The 25,072-nt window shown below is 35.2% G+C and overlaps 1 protein-coding gene across 1 annotated transcript in view; it reads right to left on the bottom strand.

Moving 5' to 3' along the window:
* Positions 1-25,072, bottom strand: part of negr1 (neuronal growth regulator 1) — a 231,929-nt gene that overhangs the window by 117,894 nt on the left and 88,963 nt on the right. Inside the window, exon 4 of the mRNA XM_056460143.1 lies at positions 21,580-21,711. Within this exon, the coding sequence (XP_056316118.1) occupies positions 21,580-21,711 (132 nt within the window). The remainder of the gene's footprint in view (positions 1-21,579; positions 21,712-25,072) is intronic.

Here is a 25,072-nt window from a genome sequence, read left to right as displayed (position 1 = left end):
TTTTGTTCCTAACAGGTCACTAAAGATACATATCAATACCTAAAAAGTACAAACGTGTACCGATAGTAGCTTAAAGGTACAAAAGTGAACCAAAAGGTACAAAAGTGTACCCTAAATGTACTAATGTCCACCTTTATGGTACAAAACTGTACCTTTTGAAAAGGTACCACCCCAAGGATAGATTTTGTACCTTTATTTCTGAGTGTGCAATAGATGAATTAAAAAGAAGCATTTAAAACTCATTGGATTTGTTGGTATTATTACATAAATCTTGTTCTTGTTGTTTTATTGTTTAATCAACAGGCAGCATGGTGATGCAGTGGGTAGCACAATCGCCTCACAGCACAAAGGTTGCTGGTTCGAGCCTCGGCTGGGTCAGTTGGCATTTCTGTGTGGAGTTTGCATGTTTTCTCTGTGTTCACGTGGGTTTCCTTTGGGTGCTCCGGTTTCCCCCACAAGTCCAAAAATATGTGGTATAGGTGAATTGGTTAGGCTAAATTGTCTGTAGTTTATGTGTTTGAATGAGTGCGTATGGATGTTTCCCAGTGATGGGTTGCAGCTGGAAGGGCATTCGCTACGAAAAACATATGCTAGATAAGTTGGTGGTTCATTCTGCTGAGGGACTCAGCTGAAATGAAAATGAATGAATGAATGTTTAACCAACAAATATCAATCACATAAAGTTTATTAGTTCAATTATGCTTAAAGTATGCCCAAATGGATGGAAATTTTATATGCAATCAGAATACATACGTATTATTTATTATATTTTATTTATATTGTATTGGAGAGATATGGGGAAAAAAAATCAAACATCCAAAGAAAACCTTGAGATAAGGGGATGCTTAAAACAAGGAAACTTGGCACATCCAAGAAGACATGTTCAAAATAGCTTGACATGACTCGAGTAACTTCCTATTTCTTGGCTGCATCTAACTTTAGCATACATCATAATTTCACCTTTACAGTAGCTGGAAGATTGCAAAGCAAAATGTCTTCTTGTGGCTTGAAAGAAGCATATAAATGCTTAATGCTGTGAGCTGTAAAAACAGATCCAACTTTCTCCTGGTTCAGAACTCGTCAATTCCACTTTACTTATTCTTGAAGGAAACATCTGAAATAAATTATTTGTTTTAGACTGCTGTCTTAAACTGAATGTGACACAGTTTCTGATATCTGTGCTGTAAAAATGCTTGATTGTATCAACTCAAATTTGGGTCAAATATGGACAAACTCAACAGATGGTTTAAATCTTTTAATTCTTTCAAATGACATTTTTAACCCAACAGTTTGTCCATATCTGACCTAAATTTGCCCTATCTGCAAACTGACACATTGCTAAGAATACCATCTGGTGTGTAACACTGTATATGATGACAGAAAATGAATCTGTGAAATATTTTGAAAGAGCCTTACGTAATAATCATAGACTGTAAAAAATATAGACGTAGTATCCGTGATGTCCCCCATAGGTGTCTGAAGAGTGCAAAGTATGCATGGCCAACCTTTGCCATTCTTTCCCATGTCATCGCGCCGACCGGGGGTAACCAAAATTGGGCAAAGAAGCGGAGCGTGAGTGAAGCTAAAGATGACTGCTAGCATTTTGCTTAGATGAGTTTTTCTTGGGGAGAAACGCTTAACACTTCAATACCTGCGACTCGTTTCTGTTTTGACCACTTGGGCTTGGTTGTATACTATATCAATAAAGTGTTTATTTATTTTTTTAAAGTCTGCTGTAATACATTGAGCCACTAAACATTGTTCTTATGACATTTTTCTACAGGAGGAAAACACAAATTACTTCCAATTAAAACTGAGGTGACGTAATGGCGAGTAGCGAGACCTAGCTGTCATCAAGTGGCCACGCCCTTAATTATGCAGACTTAATATAAATGAAACGCACAGGTTATAAACAAATTGACCACCCTCACAGTTGTTATGAACTGTAATATTAGCTATCTAAAATTGTTTTTTGTACCAGGCTGTAAACACTGTAAAGTTGGCCATTTTAACATTAGGGTAAACAGAAATGTGCAGAAATGTGCCAGGCCTAGCTGAATTTCGATGAATTGCAGTTTGAGTTACTTCTATATTAGCTTCACGTGGGACAGCAGGATGTTGTCGCTTGGTAATAATTCACACAATTACTGAAGACAAAAAAAATCCTAATTAAACCTACACTCATGGCGTCTAGCATTCAATAACATTAGTCATTTAAGAAGTTCTCATTACAGCAATCACACATGAGCGTTAGCCAAGCAAAATGGTGGTGTAAAAGCCACGGAAGCCCAACAACTTGAGTCACTTACAGGCTTCACAACAAAAGAGTGCAACTGTAAATCATTGGTGAGTTTCTAAGCTGGTAGCAGATGGGAGGGTCTGAAAATAGCAAAGTTGGCATGAAAAATGGATGCTGCGGGGCTTACTGTTTGACAAATTTGCCAGTTGTGGCTTGATCACAAACGCAAATTAAAATAACAAGGCAGAGATTACGTTTGAAAATACCTGTGAACACAGCACCTCACAAATCGGTGAATACGTCAATACATGCCAAACAAGGTTCCCTAGGGTTCAGGGCCTTTGTGATTCTTCTTTCGCAAACAGATTTGACATGTACAAAAAAAAAATCAGGTTGACTCATTCAAAACAGGCTGTTTTTATTGTTGGGATAAATCTAGGCTTGGTGGGAAAACCCAATAGAGTTAAATAGGATTTTCTATTATCGCACTGAAGCCAGAGGTTGGTGGGTTAACTGAAAATGAAAGCTAATCCAGTCTATTATTTTCCCTCCTAATAGGTTTTAAAACATCATAGCATGTCTGACTGTAAAGTTCAATGATGTCGGTGTCAGTTGGATGTACTGAATGACTAACTGGCACATCTCCCGACCAACAATAATTAATTTATCATGTTACGAAGACGCTCCGAAGGAAGGGATGATTTATACAGGCTTGCACCTTTATCCTCCCAACAAGTATGACATGTTATTTTAATTACAAGATCAATTAATAACCCACCTCTTCAGCCAGAGGCTAAAATGAGTTTTCTTCACAATTAAGGAATGGACTCATCAGTCCATGACTTATCAGCTTATAAACAGAGCGACTGCTCCAATTGCTGTCTCCACCTCATTGTCCTATTCTGTTCGCCAGCGCTGGGTTTAGCAGCCAAGATTTATTAATTCATTAAGTTTTCCATTTAAAATTCAAGAATAACATCATGTTCTTTCTCTAACACATCCAATCCTTATAAATAACGCTCATGCTAAGGGAACATAGGCTTTGTGTGCCCCACAGAGAATACGCACTGTGGAGAAAAGTACTCAGTTGAATGAAATCATTAACCACAGTGTCACAAATCTATGTAAATAGACAAATTGGCTTTTAGCCTATCATGCTGAAGAATAGGAACCGTATTGTACTGCACAGGGAAGATGGGCACTTCAGACAATCACTTATTTGTCTGGGAAGCCTTAGGATATCAAAGGGGAACAATTCATAGAGTCATTTACCAAAATGCAGTAGAGTCTTTGGTTAGTTTGTGCGTCAGAGGTACAGCTTGTAGATTTGGGGGGACAATTGGGTCAGTCAGTGAGATCTTTCATTACTTGTCATTTTTAGTTTCAAAGCCTACATTTACATCACAGAAGTTGAGGAGGGACAAAGAAATGTGTGTCTAGTGCATGTCAAAGCTACATTAAAGAGTCACGAACTGTATTTTTCGTTTTAATTTTATTACATTCTTTGGGGTTCACTTACAATGTCAGCAAGATTTTTACATCATGATTTAGAAGTGGCATTTTCTATCCTGGTTTTGACCATAAATATACACAAATGCCTCAACAGCGGCTGTTTCTAAGGGTCACTGTACATACTGTAAGCCATCTGTTTTGTTGGAAAAGTCAAAGCTAGTCAGGAGCATGTTGTATAAAAATGTCTATCTGCAACCTGTACAGTATGATAAAGTCACCTGAAATTTAAATTCACAATTATTTTTGTATGTCCCATTGTAGTCTTTATTATAAATGTATGTGTCCTTTTTAAATTCATGTTCCCTCATAATCTTTAATCAAATATGTTAAATTTCCCTCTCCGCTCAAAATGACTTCTGTAACTGTCACATACTGTGGTGCAATTTCAATACAGTTTTAGCTCCGCATTCTGGTTCCATATAAAATCCTACACTGTGTAAATTACACAGTGTTTAACTGTTATATAACCGTACTTTACCGTAGAACAGTTATACAGTAAGTTACTGTATATTACAGTTGCATTGTGAAAATTACTGAATATTTTACAGTACATACAGTATACATACAGTATATAGCAAGATAAATAGCATTGTAAATACAGTATTTTGCTGTAATTGATTTACAGTAAGTTACTAGGCGAGCTGTTGCCAGTAAGTCACTGTAGATTCTGCAGGAAACTGTTAACAGTGTACATGTGTATCACAACTTTTCTTTTCATACAGAATTTTAATGAAAAAACTAAGCAGCACTTAATATAAATGAAAATTACAAAACAAATTCAGTGCCAAAAAAAAGGATAATTTTACCATACATTTGTGCATGTTTGCTTATAGACCATTTTGAGGGATGTAATCAAGAACAATGGTCCCATCATATTTCCTGTTTTACATTTTTTAATACTATCGCTTCCGATAATTCAAAAAGAGCCACATATTGATAAATAATGCTATGATAGCTGTTTTAACCTTAAGTCACGATTGAATTGCCTCTTGACACAGTTATGAAATAGTTTGATAACAAGCAGGAAATGTTCATGGGCCAATGACATGACCGCATTGAAATATGTAATAAGCTTAGAAATACGTAAAAAAGCTACAACTTGAAATCAATTGCTGCCTATGTAGGCAGCAGACAGCAAGGCAGTTGAGTAGGTTTTGGAACAGAGCTGATGTCATTCATTGATTTCAAAAGCCCTTTGTAAGCCCTGGACAACTGTTAAGATTGACTACTTCTGGCTACTTTCTATACTATGTTTCTACTGAAGTAAAATGACACTGAATGTCATCCAAAGGCCTCCCCCATATCCTCCTTATCCAGTCTTGCAGACATAAAGGCCCTTTCATTTCTTTACAGCATTCAGGAATTTTGAACAAATCTGCATTTGAGGTTTCTCAACTTGGAAACCTGCTACAATTTCAGTCACATATCAAATCATACAAAAATAAAATGATGGGTCACGGCTAGACTGTGCCAAGTAACAGCAAATTTCTAGTAAATCTTAAATTTCCATAAAATGGAGTCTTGCTTTTAATATATGCTTGGATGGCTGTCATTTACTGCATAGTCCAATGGATACAGCTGTACAAGTTGAAAATTCTTTCAGCTACACGAACATGTCAAATCATAAATGCATGTGTCTGTGCATGGATATAATCATTAGAGTGAAATGTCAAGCCAGTAACAGCATCAATTCTTTAATTGCATTTACAAAAACCCAAACAAGTAGAATACAAATCAGGACAATCCTGATGAAGCCCTGACTTTTTAAACACGCACCGTTAAGCCAATAATAGCTGTGGAAAAGCAGAGAATGCAAAGTGAAGGGAATATAAAATGTAAAAAAAAGACTACTGCATTATGCAAATTTTAGAAAGCGCATAAAGAGATTTTACAAACTACAGATGCAGCTAAAATATAAAATGGTGTCTCTTATACTGCAGCATATAATTATGGTCATTTAGGGACAACAGGTTATGTTGCTGGAACAACCTCCATAAACACTGAACCTTGAAGGAGTTACTTAATATCCACTTAAGTTGTCCATTCAGGCAACAAATAATAATACCAATTTAAATAAAAAAATAAATAAATCAATATCCAGTAATTTTTTTTTACTTTAATACAGAAATTGTTTATTAAATAAAAGTAACTGGATATTGGTTAATTGTTATCATTATTATTATTTTTATAAGCATTATTATCATTGCTATTATTATTATTACTATTATCATTATCATAATTATTATTTGGTTGTCTAAATAATAATAATAATAATAATAATAATAATAATAATAATAATAATAATAATAATAATAATAATTTAATAATGATTTTAATTTAATATATATATATATAATATTTATTCATCAGGGGTCGCCACAGTGGAATGAACCGCCAACTTATCCAGCATATGTTTTAAGCAGCGAATGCCCTTCCAGCATCAACGCATTACTGGGAAACACCCATAAACTCTTACATTCACACACATACATTACAGATGAATAGCTTACCCAATTAACCTACAGTACATTTCTTTGGACTGTGGGGAAAATGGAGCACCCCGAGGAAATCCATGCGAACACGGGGAGAACATGCAAACTCCACACAGAAATGCCAACTGACCCAGCTGAGGCCCGAACCAGCGACCTTCTTTATCAATTATTGTTTTCTTGTATGTAAATCATCTATTATGCGTAGCTATTTTTAGCTACTTTAGCATTCAGTTAACTCAATTTAAATATAAAATGAACACTGCAAGTAACTGAAATAAAATAAGCAGTGACGTAAATTTAAAATAAAGTAATCTTACATATTTAGTAGTAAATCACATATAAATTTGTAATCCAGTTGTTTATTGGGGATAGGCCTATGTGAATGGCATGTTCAATTGTCTTCAGCAAGTGAAAAGCATGCTCAATTGGATTAAGCAGGGAAATGACTCGGCTGGTCAAGACTATTCGTCTTTTGGGCTCTGAAAAACTCCTTAGTTGCATTGGCAACATTTGTCTTCATTACAGCTCACATTACATTAATATGCAATCACATCACTAAAGTCAAGGGAGACAGAATTAGCCGCACATGCCTGAGGCACAACACACAGCCATGTCTCACAAATAGGGTGGTACGCTTTGGATCACAAGCTTCTCTTTTCTCCTAGTTCTGCATTTTCCAAACAGGTGATTTGGACGTATACCTGCTTCGCCTCTGATCAGTTTATCCTGCTACTCGGCTTAATGACAGCATGCTTTATCAGAACTGACAAGTCTTTGGTCCTCACGTTAAGAAACTCCAGCAACAGACTGGAAATGCAAATGCCTAAAATTAACTCGCGACTTTCTGACAGCTTTCTTGTCTGTGAAAAATGCAACAACACACTCGGCCAAAAGCAATCGGCCGAACAGCCAATTTAAAATGGAAAGAACGTATGAGAAAGGGACTGTAATTGCGACATTGTTCACAGATTGTTTAAATAAACCTCAAATTAGAGCTGAAGTTTAAGCTGCACTATAACCTCTTAGTCAATGACTATGTTTACACAGAGTGCAGAAGTGGACACTTGGCCTCATTAGGACAATAACAGGAAACCGCCATGTAAACACATCTATTTGAGACATGGACAATAACAATTTTCTCATATTACTAAAAGCATGTTGACTTGGTTGCTGTTTTCCATCTAATTTCAATGATTTGGCTGCATATGCTGATCAGTCTGCAACTCAGAGTTTGAGGCAAGGCTGTTTTCTGGTCAACTAAATGGCAGATAGCTGAGCATTCATACTACATGAAAAATAGTAGGCCAAGTTAGGTAAACCGAATATGTTTGTAGACCCAAATTTAATTTTTACTGCTCATATTCACATTATATACTGTTGAAGACATATTAGCCCCCTGTTTTTTTCCCCAATTTCTGTTTAATGGAGAGAATATTTTTTCAACACATTTCTAAACATAATGGTTTTAATAACTCATTTCTAAAATCTGATTTATTTTATTTTTGTCATGATGACAGTAAATATTATTTGACTAGATATTTTTCAAGACACTTCTATACAGCTTAAAGTGACATTTAAGGCTTAACTAGGTGAATTAGGTTAACTAGGCAGGTTAGGGTAATTAGGCAAGTTATTGTATAACTATGGTTTGTTCTGTGGAAATAAAATTTAGCTTACAGGGGCTAATAATTCGGACCTTAATTTAAAAATAATTTAAATAAAAAAAATTAAGTTTTAAAAAAATGTAAAACTTCTTTTATTCTAGCTGAAAAAAAAAAAAACAAATAAGACTTTTTCTATAATAAAAAATATTATCAGACATACTGTGAAAATTTCCTTCCTCTGTTAAACATCGTTTGGGAAATATTTAAAAAAAGAAAAATAAATCAATTAAAAGGGGGACTAATAATTCTGACTTCAACTGTACAACAATTTTAGCAGGGAGACAAAAAGTTGGTCGAAATTTAAGTGCCTGTATAATGTGATTTTAGACATACTGACAGTAAAGATGATCTTCTGAAATTCAAAATAGGCCTTAGAAAGAGCAATATTTAATTCTGGTTTCATTCAGATGTTTACTGGATGCTAAACTCTGATAAACAAAGGTAGAAAGTTTGTCACTGGGGTACCTTTTCAGCAGGTGCTATTTTTGTACAATACAGGAGGACATTAGTACCTTATGGGTACACTTTCGTAATTTTAAGTAGGGCTGGGCGATAAAATTGGTATCAGTATTTATTGACAGTACACCACAGTCAATAACGATAAAAAAAAAAAACTTTATGAAGTTTTGGTGTGAAGGCTATGGTTTTACTAAAATGAGGCTGCTTAGTGTGCACCTTGGAAGCAATGGCAATAAGCTTAGGGTGTAAGTTTGTCATTTCCAATAGAGGCACGTGCAATAGCAAGCAATAGGGGGTGACGCGAGCGCTTTTTTCAGGTACACCTAGTTGAAAAACATTGGAACTTTTCTGAATGACGCGAGCGCACCACCATTCATGTAGGTAGAACTTACCAATCTGCTTCACACTTTGTATGGAACATACACATTTCAGTTATAACGGTAGACTAATTACCTCAGACAAACACAGCATACCCAAACACTGCACTGCTTTTTACTTTTCTTCAAAAACTTGTATCGGAGCTGCTGCAATGGTTTGTCAGTTTGTCATCCTCTGAGAAAACGGTTGATGGCCGTCTAATTATAGAAAAATGGCTGGGGAGCACAAGGGCAAAGTGCATTAAAAATGGTAAAGGAAATTACACGCTCACGCTTTTTTACGTATCAGTTTTGGGTTTCGTCATTGTCACTTCAGGTCAGAATCACAACATACGTAGAAATGAGTGCCGTGACTAGCAGCAGTGAGGAGATTGTAAATAAAAAAGGATGTAAGGATGTCGCCAGAGTGGCTTTTTGGTTTCTTTTCTTGTGCATCCCAGCCACTAGAACCCCATCTGAAAGATTTTTTTAGCATAGGGAGTAATGTAGTCATCCAACTTCACAATTTGTAATGTTGCGATATGTATTTGAATAATGATGGCTAAATCCTTTACCTGAAAGCTCAGATTTGATTATCACAATTTGTTTAGTTTACAGGGTTTGAGATTTACTGTATCATTATTATTCATTATTTTCATCTAGAAAATGCTTCTTGATTTAAGAATTTTTAGATATTTGGACTAGAAACAGGATAAAAAAATCTAAGTAAGATTCCAGTGTAGGAAGTTGTTTGCAGTGTGCTTCTTAATTAAATTTTTAATTCTCACTTTCGTTTAATTCTCTATCCCCCATAATAATAACTTAAAACAGTCCAATGATAAGCGATTATGATGAGCAAACCATCACAAACTGGGGAAAAGATCAACAAATGTAAGCATAACCTAAACATATTAACATGTATATTGTGCATTTATTTGAGTACTGAATAAGTACGTTTTTTGAGGATAAATTTTTTCAAATTATAGCTCTTACAGGATCTATTATGTAAAACTAACTTTTTTATGGTATTTGAACATAATTGTGTCTGCAGAAAATGTACACAACCAGCTTATAATGTTGTTTTTATAATGTTTGACACCCCCCATAAATGACATACAGGGACTCACAAAGAGCTGTTTCAGTTTTCTGTCCCTTTTGTGTTTTTGACATGACCTTCAGAGTATTTGACAGTTTAAGTGTAACAAGACAGAAAGAACTTTAAGAGGTTTAACAGTGACACAACTATAATTATAAGAGAAGTGTGATACTACAAGGTGCTGTCTGACAGCAGTCTTTATTTGTGTGTGCTCAGAAAACCATAGATCAGGTGTTTACCCAAAAATGAGGTTTCTGCAGAGCAAAAGTGGCCCTTTCGGACTTAGTGGGTGTTTTAACTGAACTAGTGGTTGTTTCCAAATCATGCACAGAATATGAACCCCCTTACCTGACTCCACCCCTAAACCCAACCATCACCATGACATAAAACAATCAGGTAACATTTTCGAAAACAATATTGGCCCTGCGCACCAATCTGGTAACTTCCATGACTTTACTGCAGAGACCTACAGTATAGTTAGTTTACCCCATTGAGGCACATGAAGATTCATGCAAAGTCATGTGACCATAATTGAAATAAATATGATAATCAAAACTGACAGATGTGTTTAGAGCATCCAAAACATTGGTTTTGAGAAATCCCTCTGAAAAAGGCTGTACCATTCCATTCCAAGTCTGAAATGGACACAATGATATAACAAGGCACCTAAAAGTAGTTCCTAGCACCAATCCTTACACTTGAACCACTAATTAGAATCTGCATAATATCATTGATCCTGTTTCAGCCATGGTATGGCAGCAAAGTTCCTTGATTATTTCGAGTATTACTAGCCATATCAGCTTTAAAAATAGCTCATTTTAATTTTATGATGTTTTTAGTACACAGGGTACCATCAGAAGAGTCAAGTTTTAAATAGGAGCTTCATTAAAAGTCTTCATTAAAATTTGAGCGAGATGCTAATGATCTAATCCGATTCAATGATCTATGCTAAGCTAAGCTAAAAGTGCTCCTGCAGTCCTGGAAATGAGCTGATAGGATCGAATAACTCTAAAGCCCGGTTTATACTTCTGCGTCAAGTGATCGGTGTGACCCACGAAGCATGCAACACGCGTAGCTGTGCATTCATACTTCTGCGCGCTGTTTTTGTTGCTCTGCAATAACACTTCCAAAACGCTAGTTTGCAGTGAGGTGTTTATGTTCCTCTGTGTCGAGTTTCTTCGCTGGTGTTTTGTTTTTTCTGAATGCTTCCTTAATGTACAAGTGGCTCAAACTCAGCCAAACGCTTGGCTCAAACGCTCATTTTCAGACAGGAACTGGCGGACGTGCAACAACTTTATCCATAAGGTAAACACAAAACAAACACACTTGTCGCACACTTGTCAGCACTTCCAAGCCGACCAATCACAGAGCTTGCGCTACGCGTCATAGCGAGGCATAGGCCGCGACGTACCATACGCGTGCGCTTGATGCAGAAGTATAAATCAGCCTTAAGCCAAGTCTGTTTAACTCTAGAAAAATTGTAAAAAGAAAGAGTGTGAATGGAAGGGCTTCAAATTTGTCCCTAAGAAATGGGACGCCACTACAACACATCATCATATGTCGTCGCAAGCTCATGCTTCATATAAGATAGATGATGGGGACTGCTGAAATTATTCCAGTTGCATTCTTTTTATTCAGGAAATCACAGAGGGCAACGATATTATGTTATCATAACGATATAATGTGGCAATACGGACGCAGCTGTACTGTGCATTTATATCGTGGCCATATTCATCTATGTAAACACACAAAAACAACATTAACATTATACCAGACACTGTAAAATGGTAATTCCCAGCCACTAGACTTTTCTGACAAGGTAGTCGAGTGTCACTGGTCGAGGGATTACTGTACATGAGTTATTACTATGGATTATATATTGGGTTATATATATTTGGATTATAAATGCTATATATTTTAACATTTTTAAAATAATTTTTACAAATATTTTAAAAATAATTTCATTAAAAATCATGACTGTAAGACACAAACCCCTTAATGAATGTATTAAAACATGCTTGCTTGTTGTAAAAAAAGTTAATAACTCGCGTGTGCAGCCATTTTGTAGCTATAATTGTTATAATTTGCAAAACTTTCATAGCCCTTAGTTTCTACTGTGGTCCTGGAAAATCTCAGTTTCAATGGATATCTAGCCCTTCTCCGTAGCCCTATGCCTTCAAGCTAAAGAGAGTTTGGACACCCCTAACCCTTCATGTGAATGCGCAAAAGGGGAAGGGCTAAGAGGTGGAATTGGGATTGGGCCTAAGTCTCCTTCAACAGACTTGACACATGGCATGATTGTTGGTGCCAGAAAGACAATTTGGTACTCAGTCATGACTCAGTATTGCAGAAACAGCTGATCTAGATGAACTTTCATGTTTATATTTTAGAAAAAAATATATAGTTATATGAGTGAAAATATTTTGTTGATATTAAACGTCAGAGGAGAAAAACCAGACTGATAGAAGCTGATAGAAAGGCAACAGTAACTCAAATAACCATGCTTTACAACCAAGATCTGCAGAAGAGAATCTCTAAACACACAACATGTTAGACAATGGAGCGAATGAGCTACAACTGTAATTCCTGTCAGCTAAGAAAATGAGGCTAGAGTCAACACAGGCTCACCAACAGAACAACAGAGTATTGGAAAAATCTTGCCTGGTGCGATAAGTGTCAATTTCTGCTGTATCTTTCGAATTGCAGTGTCAGAATATGACATAAACAAGATATAAGCATGGACCCATCCTGGCAGGTATCATGATGGTATAATGGAGTAGGAGATTTTTCTGGCACATTTTGGATCCCTTAGTTAGTACTAACTGTTGCATGTTATGTATATTTTTAAATATATTTATTTATTCAAAGTTACAAAAGCATGCATCATGCCTTTAAAAAACGATATAACATAAAAAGTATATGTTGTTTTACAGCTAAGGATTAAACATCCATCAGATTAATATTTCACTAATCACTCATGGCTACACAGCTGCACAGCTTATATCAACCTCTTACACCACACAATGACTTCAAGTCCTTTCTGAATACAAATTCCTTTATAAAACAGTAGGAGGTTTCAAGCAAGGTGAAATCTGAATGTAAAGTCTATGTCTTTTTTGTAATTCGCAGAACAAAGTGGTTGTTCCAGGACACATTAGCTCAAAATGCATCTTGACAAAATGACACATGAAGTAAAGGCATTACATTGCCACTCGAAAGCTCCTTCAACTGCATTTTGCATAAACATTCTAACATCTGTGAGCTACATGACATCACCTAATCCGTCTTATTTATATATTTCTTTAGCTTGATGTCTTTATAGAGGCAGCATCTGAAAAATGCCTGTGTGAAAGTGGAATATAAAACTAAACATCTGGTGTGAATTTCAACAAGAAAATAAGAGAACGGTGTGCCATATAGTCCTATCAGACAAGACAAATTGAGCTTCAAGAAACCTCATTATAAAGCTTAAATTTAAAGTACAAAAGTGACAAAAACAAATGAAAAATGTATATAATATAATATAATATAATATAATATAATATAATATAATATAATATAATATAATATAATATAATATAATAATATAATATAATATAATATAATATAATATAATATAATATAATATAATATAATATAATATAATATAATATAACTTTTCTTTGTTTTTGACTATAGAACCAATTCTCTGTCCAAATTAGATATGAATATCTTTCTGTGGAAATAAGACCATTTTAAGACAAGTACCATTTCAAGTAAGTACCATTTTTATGAACACTAAAACACAAATGTATAGCATATCAGAATTATTAGCCCCCCTGAATTATTATCCCCCCTGTCAATTTTTTCCCCAATTTCTGTTTAAGGGAAAGAATATTTTTTCCATCACATTCTAAACATAATATTTTATAACTCATCTCTGATTTACTTTATCTTTGCCATGATGACAGTAAATAATATTTTACTATATATTCATCAAGACACTTCTATACAGCTTAAAGTGACATTTAAAGGCTTAACTAGGTTAATAAGGTTAACTAGGCAGGTTAGGGTAATTAGGCAAGTCATTGTATAATGATGGGTTGTTCTGTAGACTATGGAAAAAATATAAAGCTTAAAGGGGCTAATAATTTTGTCCTTGAAATGTTGTTTAAGAAATTAAAAACTGCTTTTATTCTAGCTGAAATAAAAACAAATAAGACTTTCTACAGAAGAAAAAATATTATCAGACATACTGTGAAAATTTCCTTGCTCTGTTAAACATCATTTGGGAAATTTTAAAAATAGAAAAAAAAATTCAAAGGGGGGCTACAAATTCTGACTTCAACTGTATAATTAAGAGTGCTGTTATTGCAGAATATCAAGAACCAGACAGAACTTTATATACACGGTTTTGCTATTAAACTGTTGAACTTGTAGCAGTGCAATATGGCAGTATATTATCACTGGTGGCACACTATACGCATGCCTCCCACCAGTGTTGATATACAGCCATAATGCACTGCTGCTCATTGTTTTATATATATATATATATATATATATATATATATATATATATATATATATATATATATATATATATATATATATATATATATATATATATATATATATATATATATATATATATATATATATATATATATTAAATTCAATTCAATTCACCTTTATTTGTATAGCGCTTTTACAATGTAGATTGTGTCAAAGCAGCTTCACATAAAAGGTCATATATATATATATATATATATATATATATATATATATATATATATATATATATATATATATATATATATATATATAGCATTATTTTTACATCATATACATATCAATGTATATTGAAGGTAAGGTAAGCAAAATAACATAATATTTTTTGGATGAACTGCCCCATTTATTTAAATTCAACTCAGGAATTCAGGAATTTAAAAGGCAGTCAATTCTCAGTGCTACACAACCCAGGTATTCAAAATGTTCTTTAATGTTTGATTTGGCTGGAACTGAGCACCAGGTCTGGGTGGTGTTTACTAGATACTGAATTTCAGCATGTTAGGAATTAGCCTGCGCACCCAGATATACAATCACTACACTGACCGTAAATAACAATCCGCTTTTTTCATGTTGAAGGTTACATATGAAGGTTATTAACTGGAGGTCAACATGGGTATTTAAACTGTTAACACTATTTCAGTTGGCTGAATGATCTACATGACTTTCAAAGAGTGCTGACAGTAGACTATCTGACTCACTAGGGAACGACTAACAACAAAACTGGTAAATGATTCAAGGTGTTAGTCACACATGGGTCTATTGGGTTTTATTTACCACAGGTCTACCGCTACGGCATTATATAATAATTCAATTAGATATCATTATATATATATATATATATATATATATATATATATATATATATATATATATATATATATATATATATATATATATATATATATATATATATATATATGTGTGTGTGTGTGTGTATATATATGTGTGTGTGTATATATATGTGTGTGTATATATATATATCAGAAAAGCAAAAACCACCCTATTCACAATTTAATTCAAATTAAGTGTAATACAGCTACAAAAAGAACTGAAGTAACCACCGCAAGTCTATGTAGTTTTAATACAATCACGACTAAAACATGCATTGGTTAAATGCATTAAAAACATGCAAAGAATTAGTTTTCATCTAATAAATTAGCTTATTTCAATTAGTGGTCATAATCTGCAATTAACCTGAAGGTCAGTTCTGCACATACCTAAAAGCTGTAATTATTTTCAAACCGGATTATTTTAGCGTGTATTTAATTACACTGATTACCCTTGAAATGTCACAGTTGAGTCACACTATCTGCGGTCATTAGGCTAATAAAATGACAAACACAAAGAAAGGTACCACAGATGTCACATCAACCTCTTTTACGTTGCCCGAGCAACATTTTACACCATTTTTTACAAACACTTTATTTACAACTAGCCTGCTCAAAGTGAATTAGCAACCTCAGCTCGAAAAATTCCACAGGTCCAATCCATCATCTTACTCTGGTAAGATACAGTACAGCATATATTACAATACTTTAATGCAGAGAATTTTCTGCTGTCGAGTGGTTGAATAAAATCCTATTACCTCTGTGCATTTGACATCGAGGATTTCTTTGAGCAAGGGAATGGGCACTGGCAGAGTGGTCCTTCTCGCATCCTTCTCACTTTTATTTTGGGACATAATGCTGAGATAACGCTTCTCTTCTAAATCCAACATTGGCACCTCCATTCTGGCTAATTTTTCACCCAGCTCTAGTGGGTGAAAGTGCTTTGATTGATACATTGGGATTATGTCTATCCCTTTTCCTGCTCTAAAACAGAACGTTTTGAAGGGAACAAGATCTGCTGTTGCTGCTTCCATTAGCTGTCACTATAAATCACTGTGAATCAAGCGGAGCCTCAACCTTCTTGTGCCAAGGAGGCCTATAATACCTGGAGAAAGCCAACCGGCAGCGTAAATGCCATGTGACTAATCATTCTAGAGACACAGGGAAATGTCACGACAATGATGATTGTCTTGTGGCACCAAAAAGCACGGTCTAAATAGAGATCATTTTAAGCAAGAATGTAGTTCATTCATTCATTTTCTTTTTGGCTTAGTCCCTTTATTAATCTGGGGTCGCCACAGTGGAATGAACCGCCAACATATCCAGCATATGTTTTACGCAGCGGATGCCCTTCCAGCTGCAACACATCACTGGGAAACATCCATAGGCACTCATTCAAACACACGCATACACTACAGACAATTTAGCCAACCCAATTCACCTATACCACATATTTTTGGTCTTGTGGGGGAAACCGGAGCACCCAGAGGAAGCCCATGCGAATACCGGGAGAACATACAAACTCCACACAGAAATTCAAACTGACCCAGCCGGGGCTCGAACCAGAGACCTTCTTGGTGTGAGGCAATTGTACTACCCACTGCACCACCATGTTGCCCAAGAATGTAGTTGTTCAGCCTAAATATAGCACCTATATGAAAATTAGCACTATTTTGGACATGAGCTCCAGGGTTTCGGAATGCGTGCCCATGAACATACTAAGAGCAGCCTTACCTCAGCCATTTCTTCAGGAATTTATTGCTGACTGTTACTCTTTTTCACCAAAGCAGCTCGAGTGCTGGTTTGGAGCCAGAGCCTAGTCAAAAAAGCCCGGTCAAAGCCAGAGCCAAAGGAAATTTATTCTTAACCAAAGAGGTTTTTTAAGTAGCACCAAAACAATCTTGGCTAGAAGTAAGAATTGTTTTCATCGAGGGTGAAATAGTGGAACCCAATGCTGAACACATAATAGACACCAATCTCTGTCTTGTTTAATTAATGAGAGCTGTGCAAATATACTATTTCTCACTTGTTTTCCTGGTCTATACAAATTATGATGGGCTGCTCAAACAGTTTATTATAGCTCAAAGCAGCGATAACTATTATAGATGAATCAGATGAACTATAGCTCCAAACTGACAACAACATTGGCACCAAAATAGCAATATGTCTTTGTAGTGATTAAAAATAAAAATCCATTTGGGTTTATTGTATACGCAATGTTTGCCTATAAACTTTTATGTGTTCCAAAACAAAATGATTTGACTGACGGCAAAGCCATCAGACTGATATAGAGCTACATTGCCTGACAAAAGTCTTGTCGACTATCCAAGTTTTAAGAACAACAAATAACAACTTGACTTTTATTTGATCATTTGGTATCAGAAGTGGCTTATAAGAATGGCAAAGGCCTCTAGATTAGGCTTATTGTACCAAAATAAAATATGATCATGCCTTGATTTTTTATTATTGTACATAATAATGTACAGTATAGAATATAAAGTCACAGTGCAGTGGAAAAAGAATTAATATTGTGTATGACTCCCATGAGCTTAGAGGATTGCATTCATACATCTCTGCGATGACTCAAATAACTTATCAATAAAGTCATCTGGAATGGCAAAGAAAGCGCTCTTGCACGGCTTCCAGAGTTCATCAAGATTCTTTGGATTCATCTTCAACGCCTCCTCCTATAATGTTCATGTCTGGGGACTGGGCTGGCCAATCCAGGAGCAATCCTGTGGTTTGTAATGTAATTGGCAGCACAAATGTCTCGATACCTCAGGTTGTTGATGTTGCCATTCACTCTGCAGATCTCTCGCACGCCCCCATACTGAATGTAACCCCAAACCATGATTTTTCCTTCACCAAACTTGACTGATTTTGTGAGAATCTTGGGTCCATGCTGGTTCCAATAGGTTTTCTGCAGTATTTGTGATGACTGGGATGCAGTTCAACAGATGATTCATCTGAAAAATCTACCTTCTGCCACTTTTCCAAATGATCAACTATAATTCAAGTTATTATTTGTTGCTCCTAAAGCTGGGATCAATGCCAAGACATTTGTCAGGTAGTGTATATACTGTAACACATTCACACAATGTTTTTAGTCTTCCTGTGGTTAAAACACATTGAGTGATTGCCTAAAACATGAAATGTTCATCAACAAATTAAATATCAATTTTGATTTAATTTAATTTAACAAATTGAATCAAAATAAAAAAAACATCACAATCCTGATTTAATTACACAATGATTTGCTTATACTCAGAACGGCATTTTATGTGATGTATGGTTGTGAAACAGCTTCAATCTTTAGTATTTTCAAACATTCTTATTATATCTGTGTTACTGTCTGTTCTGTATTATTTCTGTGTTACTGTACTAATCTAAATCACCTATTAAAAACAACATGCCAATTCAAATGAAGGTTATTGCAATTACATTGCAACATAGGGGGCGTTCATTTCCTTTTGACCATGACCATTCATTTCCTTGGTTGTGTATAATAAAATCTAATATGAGCAAGTCATCTTGATCAAGAATTATTCACGACAAGACAGACAGACAGATCATACAGGCCATGTTAAAGCAACTTCCTGTGCTTCCAAACCCTTAGACACATGTAGAACAGTATAAAAATAGTGTCCATAAAAGGAATGAATTGCTCATTGCAAACGGTCATTAAGCTGCAGAATTGCAGCCCAGCAGACTCAGCACCGAGCCGTTCCTCTATCTTCTCAGCTTCACTCCTCATTAGAGAGTGTCAATACAATCGACGGGGAGGAGATGTGATATGACTTATGACTTCATCCTTGTCATCTAGCCATTCCCTCTCAAATCTTGACATTTCCAAGTGGTTATCTGCCTATTAGTCTGTGTTTGCATGATAGTAAAGGGAGCTGGCGTTTGATGGTCTGAACGCCACATTTATTCCGGTGTGAGTGTCGGTCGATCTGATTTATGTGCTCGCGCTCTGCCGTGATTCAGCATATGGTATATACGGAGACAAAGAGATTAATGATGGCTGTGACCGCAGATGAGACGAAATGACTTAAAAGAGAAAAGAGGAGGAAGAGAAAGCGTCAAGTGTCCTTCCCCCTGTATTTGGTGGGAGGCAGATCTTCACTCTGAGCATGATGGGTAAAGTCAGTATAATTCATTAATGCTTGGAGTGCTCATTACTGTCTTTTCACACTTTGAGAGACTCATTACCTGCATAATAGAAGACTCCATATAACACTGAGCCCATTCCTCACTGAAAATTAATCATCCCATCCCAGACAAAAAGGGAATTCTCTCGTTAAATATTAAGAAACTCCAGCACCATGAATTCTATTCTAATTTCCACCGCAGCCGGCCTTCGAGATACAGAAGGAACTCTGTAAGCTCTGTTTCAGGATCTGGTGAGCAGCCAAATACTACAGTAGAAATGCGTGTATGGTTTTGAGGAGACATCAGTTCTAGGATTTGCTATGAGTAGTTGAAACATGGAATACATATATGATAATATTGTATATGATAACATATACTGTACATGTACATATATATACAGTGCCCAGTATAAATGAGTACACCCTATGTAGAAAATTCATATTTTTATCCATTTCTCAGTGAATACAGGTCATATATTTTGGTGCATTTGAACAAAAGAGTGCTATTAAACAGACATATTTATTAAAATTATATTTTAGTCACCGAACATCTTTAGAAATAAAAAGATAATTTTTTTATTAAATCTATTTATTGAATGAGACAGCCTCTTGAGATGAACCTTCTCATTTTCAAGGGGGTCCCTAAGAAGTACACAAATCAAACAGAGTACTTCACATGATAACAAACAAACAAACAACTAACAAAACACACAAACAAACAAACGAAAAACAAACAAACAAACAAACAAACAAACAAACAGCACACTTCACCAGAAACACTTCCCATAGTCTAAAGCCTGAATAAACAAAAACATATAGTCAAAAGCACAAACAATTTGACATACAAATAAATAATAAACATTTAAATTAGAATCAATATTAATAACATCTGCGAGTTGTTTCCAAAAAAGAAAACAAATTAGCCCTGAAAAGACTAAACGACTTAACTGATCTAAAAGAAGAAAGGAGATTGTTCCAGTCGGAAGGAGCTTTGTATTGAAAGGACCTACAGCCATTTTCTGTTGAAATTTTGGGAACAAAAAAATTATTTTGTTGCATATGACGAAGAGAATATGAGGAGGTAAATGGAACAAAAAACTGCTTTAAATAAGAGGGGAAACTAAAATAAACATATTTAAAAAGAAAAAAATGCTAATGATACTGTCTGCGGAATTTAGGTTGAAGCAAGTTTCATGTGCAATGATGGGTTCTATATGGACATCTTAAAACAAACCTACTGTACATAGAGAATTGAAGACAGTATTTAAAGTATTAAATTAATATCAGAGGTGTTGTGATGAATAATATCAGCGTAATCAATAATAGTGAAAATTAATTGAGAGATACATTTTTTTCTTACTTAAAATTAAAAACAATTATTAGAACGATAAAGAGAACCTAAGCACCGCTATGACTTTTAAATTATAAAATCAATATGGGGTTTAAAGGACAGTTTAGTATCGATATTTAAGATCATCAACATTAGACGACTGTGACCCATGTTATATACATACATATACTCACCGGCCACTTTATTAGGTACACTTGTCCAACTGCCAACTCAATGCATTTTGCCATGGTCAAGACCAGCCTAAGTGGCCAGTGAGTGTGTGTTGAAAAAAATCTTCTCTCCGTTAAACTGGAGAAAAAATAAACAGGGGGGCTAACATATATAAACAAGATCATGAACTCGAATTAATTCAGTTTGATTTTAAATATATTGCTTGCATTTTTTGTGAAAATAGAATGTAAATTATAATAATATTTATTAATTAATAATATTAATTAATAATCGAATGCACTGCAAGATGCATGAAACTCATGAAAGCAAATGTGAAATTTAAATTATATATTTGATATAATTATGATAAAATATAATGGTATAATATATATATATATATATATATATATATATATATATATATATATATATATATGTAATTTGAGGATTGTGCCTTTAGATAAGCAACATGCTAACACCACACTTCCTTTAAATCACTTAAGCCAAGCTTTCTGTGTGTTTTCCCAGAGAACTGCTATTTATATGATGCATGGGGTTCCTGCCTGTGTAGAGCTTTCCAAATCGGTCACTTACAAAGTCCTGTTTCAGTAGACAGTTGACAGCCTCACTAGGTTATGAAACAGAGCTTGTATCTCCAGTCAGAGAGGGGGAAAAATACTCAATGTCATTGTGCATGTTGACAGTAAACAAACATAAACAAAAGCAGTACTCACAGTTGACTGTGACTCTCACAGTTTTGGTATCAGGTGAAGCAATGTCGTTTTCAGCTCCGCACTCATAGTCTCCTGCTTGATCCCGAGTGATGCCTGTGATATTTAAATACTCCCCGCTTTCATACTTCCTGGCTGTGAACATAAGAAAAAAACAAGCACAATCTTTCAGAAAAGTTCTTCAGCAGCCATGTGTTAATTAATGACTAACAGCTTAAAAGAACAAAGAAAAAAAAAAACAGTAAAAGAAGTCAAATTCAACCAGAGAAATTAACAAAAAAGAATGATTGTGTTAAATGAGGTTATTAATAGGATAGATAATAATGAGGTTTATTAAGGTTAGAGGTTTATTACTAAATCTATTTGGTAGAAACATTTAACTTTAAAAAAGAAGGTGTTTGAACCTGACTGTTCAGATTTCTGTGCTGGAAATATATGCAAATGAGCGCAAATTTAATGAAATAATGCCTAATTTGCATTTATACCTAATAATAATAAGCCATACATTTCATGATATTTTTACTAAAGACCCACTTTTTTAGACTTGCCTATGTGTGAGATGTAAATGTATTTTTGATCGGTTTAATGTTTACTTTTTTATTTTTTAATAAAATTATATATGATAATTTTAATTTGAATAACCTTAATAATTTATATAATCCTCTGCATAACAGTTTTTTTTCTACTCTTCTTGTATTTTTTCAAGCGTAAAGCGATTCAAGATTTAAGTTTTAAAGGTGCTATTTAAAAATAAATTATTAATATTGTTATTGTTATTATTATTATTATTATCAAAGGGGTGGTCCACTATGATATCATATTTTAAACTTTACTTGATGTGTAATGTAGATGTGTGAACATAAACAACATCTCTGAATGTAATATGCTTAAAGTTCAATACAAAAGGAGACATTGGCTTTTACAGAGCTAGCTTAGCAAAGCCTACAGCGAACGAAGTTTGGGGACTACAAAAAAATTTACAAACGCTTCAGGTTACGCACATTCACCATGCGCATACACCACGCGCAGTGAAGGGGTTTGGCCAAAGGTTCTGTAATGTTCCAGCAGTCAATGCTCAAAAGTTATCCAAACGCTGGCCTTTCCACAGAGCTTGTTCTGTTTCTGTATTTGTGCTTCCAAAGGACACGACACAAGAAAAAAATGCTTACAATCTAATTTTAATTATGTTCAAGAGAACTAAAAAAATATATATAGCTAGCATTTGACAAAGGACAGCTTCCAGAATCTCTTCCAGATCAGTACTGGATTAGGCTAAAAACTCCTTAAAGGAGCAGCTCCAACAAGCAGAAGCTGTGGGTTGTGAGCCACAACCTGTAATTTTTTTAAATTTGTTAAAATTGATCTATGACATGCACAGTGTCTAGCGTTAACGGAATGTTGTAGCAAGGATGTAAACAACGGAAAATGCTGTTTGGCACCGTTAACAACTTAGCTACAAATTCATATTTATCAGTCAAACCGCTGTAAGCACCCACAATCTTCAGCAATGCTGCAGTGTCTCTCTATACGCCCGCTTTCCCTGCATTCTATATCTCAGATAATGAACTCGCAAAAGATATGTGAACATTTCCTACACATGCTTATACCGAATATATGCAGAACACATGTAACGCATTGAGTTAGGTAAAAAAAAATACAGGATAGCTCGCCTAACTCGTGTTGCAGCAGAAAAATCAATGAAAGACTACACGTGTCGCATCTCACATCTTGTACTTTATTCTTCTGTCAACAGCGTCTCTGTATATTACAGAGAAATTACTTAATTCGAGCATTAGAGAAAAAATTAAATAAACATCGGTCCCACATGCATGCGGTTTTCGTGTTACATACGTCTAAAGCCTGTTCACACACACGCACGCACGCACGCACGCACACACACACACACATAAAATGGCAATCCTCTTCTAAAGGAGCAGCACCCTATTTTTACTCATTACAGACACTTGTCAGATTTTTTGTAGAGAGCAGGCATGGGGTTCATACTTTTCATTTTCTGTCTGATTAAGGCTCAAACAGAGACTGCTAACAGCTACTCTGATTGACACTATTTACATGCTTTCGTGCTTGTGGAGGCATGACGCTTTACAGGTGATGTGGAGCCGATTTGCAAATCACAGCACATTATGATAGCTGAACAATCAGAGCCTCTGGAGGGCGGGCCTTTCAGAGGAACTAGGAAATATGACAGTCATTTTCATGTTAGCCGAGTAGCTGTATATAATCATAGTAAGATATATGAAAAAATTATGCGATTTTCTACAAGTAAAGCATGAGCACACATTGTTTTGCATCTTATAAACACAACCAAGCCTTAAAATTACACTCAGGACCACCCCTTTAAACAAGGACTTGCAATTTTGTAATATAATTGAGCAAGTATGGTCATTATTATTATTATTATTATTATTATTATTATTATTATTATTATTATTATTATTATTATTATTATTATTATTAATAATAATAATAATAATATTATTATTATTATTATTATTATTATTACTAACCCCATTTACCTGCAATGTCTTGCCATAATCCAGTGGGAAGCATCTCTACTGTGAGCCATATTCACACCGGGAGAAATCTTATTGGCAACAAATGCTGTGAGTAAATCAGAACTGTGCCAATATGACAAATATGTCTTGAGGTCCTTGAGTAATGAGAGGCAATATAGCTCAGCGTGAGTCATGCCATGCTTCTATTGGACTAAAAAGCTCCCCGGGTTCCCCAGACCAGGATCCAACCTGATTGTAATGTTCCTCAGCGAAACCTATTTATATCCCACTTTACAGTGAGGTGAATCTGTCTCATGGCACAGAGAGGTAAATCCTGCACTGGCATACGGATGTGGAGCCTCTGACTCAGCAAAAACCATTGCAGAGTGAAAAAAGGCAAGGAGAGCCATGCAAAAAAATATGAAGGAGGATGGAGGGGCTTTGGGAGTAGAATATTTTGTAAGGCATCATAAAGCTTTGAGTTTTTACATAAAGAAAGATATAACATTCAGAAAAATTTGGAATTCCTTGTGACTGAGAAGAGATATAACAATAAATTAGTGCTAGGCAGGGCGACGCAGTGGCGCAGTAGGTAGTTCTGTCGACTCACAGCAAGAAGGTCGCTGGTTTGAGCCTCGGCTGGGTCAGTTGGCGTTTCTGTGTGGAGTTTGCATGTTCTCCCTGCATTCGCGTGGGTTTCCTGTGGGTGCTCCGGTTTCCCCCACAGTCCAAAGACATGTGGTATAGGTGAATTGGGAAGGCTAAATTGTCCATAGTGTGTGTATGGATGTTTCCCAGAGATACGTACGCTGCGTAAAACATATGCTGGATAAGTTGGCGGTTCATTCTGCTGTGGCGACCCCAGATTAATAAAGGGACTCAGCCGAAAAGAAAATGAATGAATGAATGAATAGTGCTGACCATTAGTGCATCTAGAATATTTTTTTTTTTGACATAATATTTATTTAGTAGATATTCAG

Source organism: Danio aesculapii, chromosome 6 (assembly GCF_903798145.1).
Source record: "Danio aesculapii chromosome 6, fDanAes4.1, whole genome shotgun sequence".
In the NCBI taxonomy this organism is placed as follows: domain Eukaryota; kingdom Metazoa; phylum Chordata; class Actinopteri; order Cypriniformes; family Danionidae; genus Danio; species Danio aesculapii.
The sequence above is the reverse complement of the archived record's forward strand: the minus strand, read 5'-3'. Positions and strand labels throughout refer to the sequence as shown.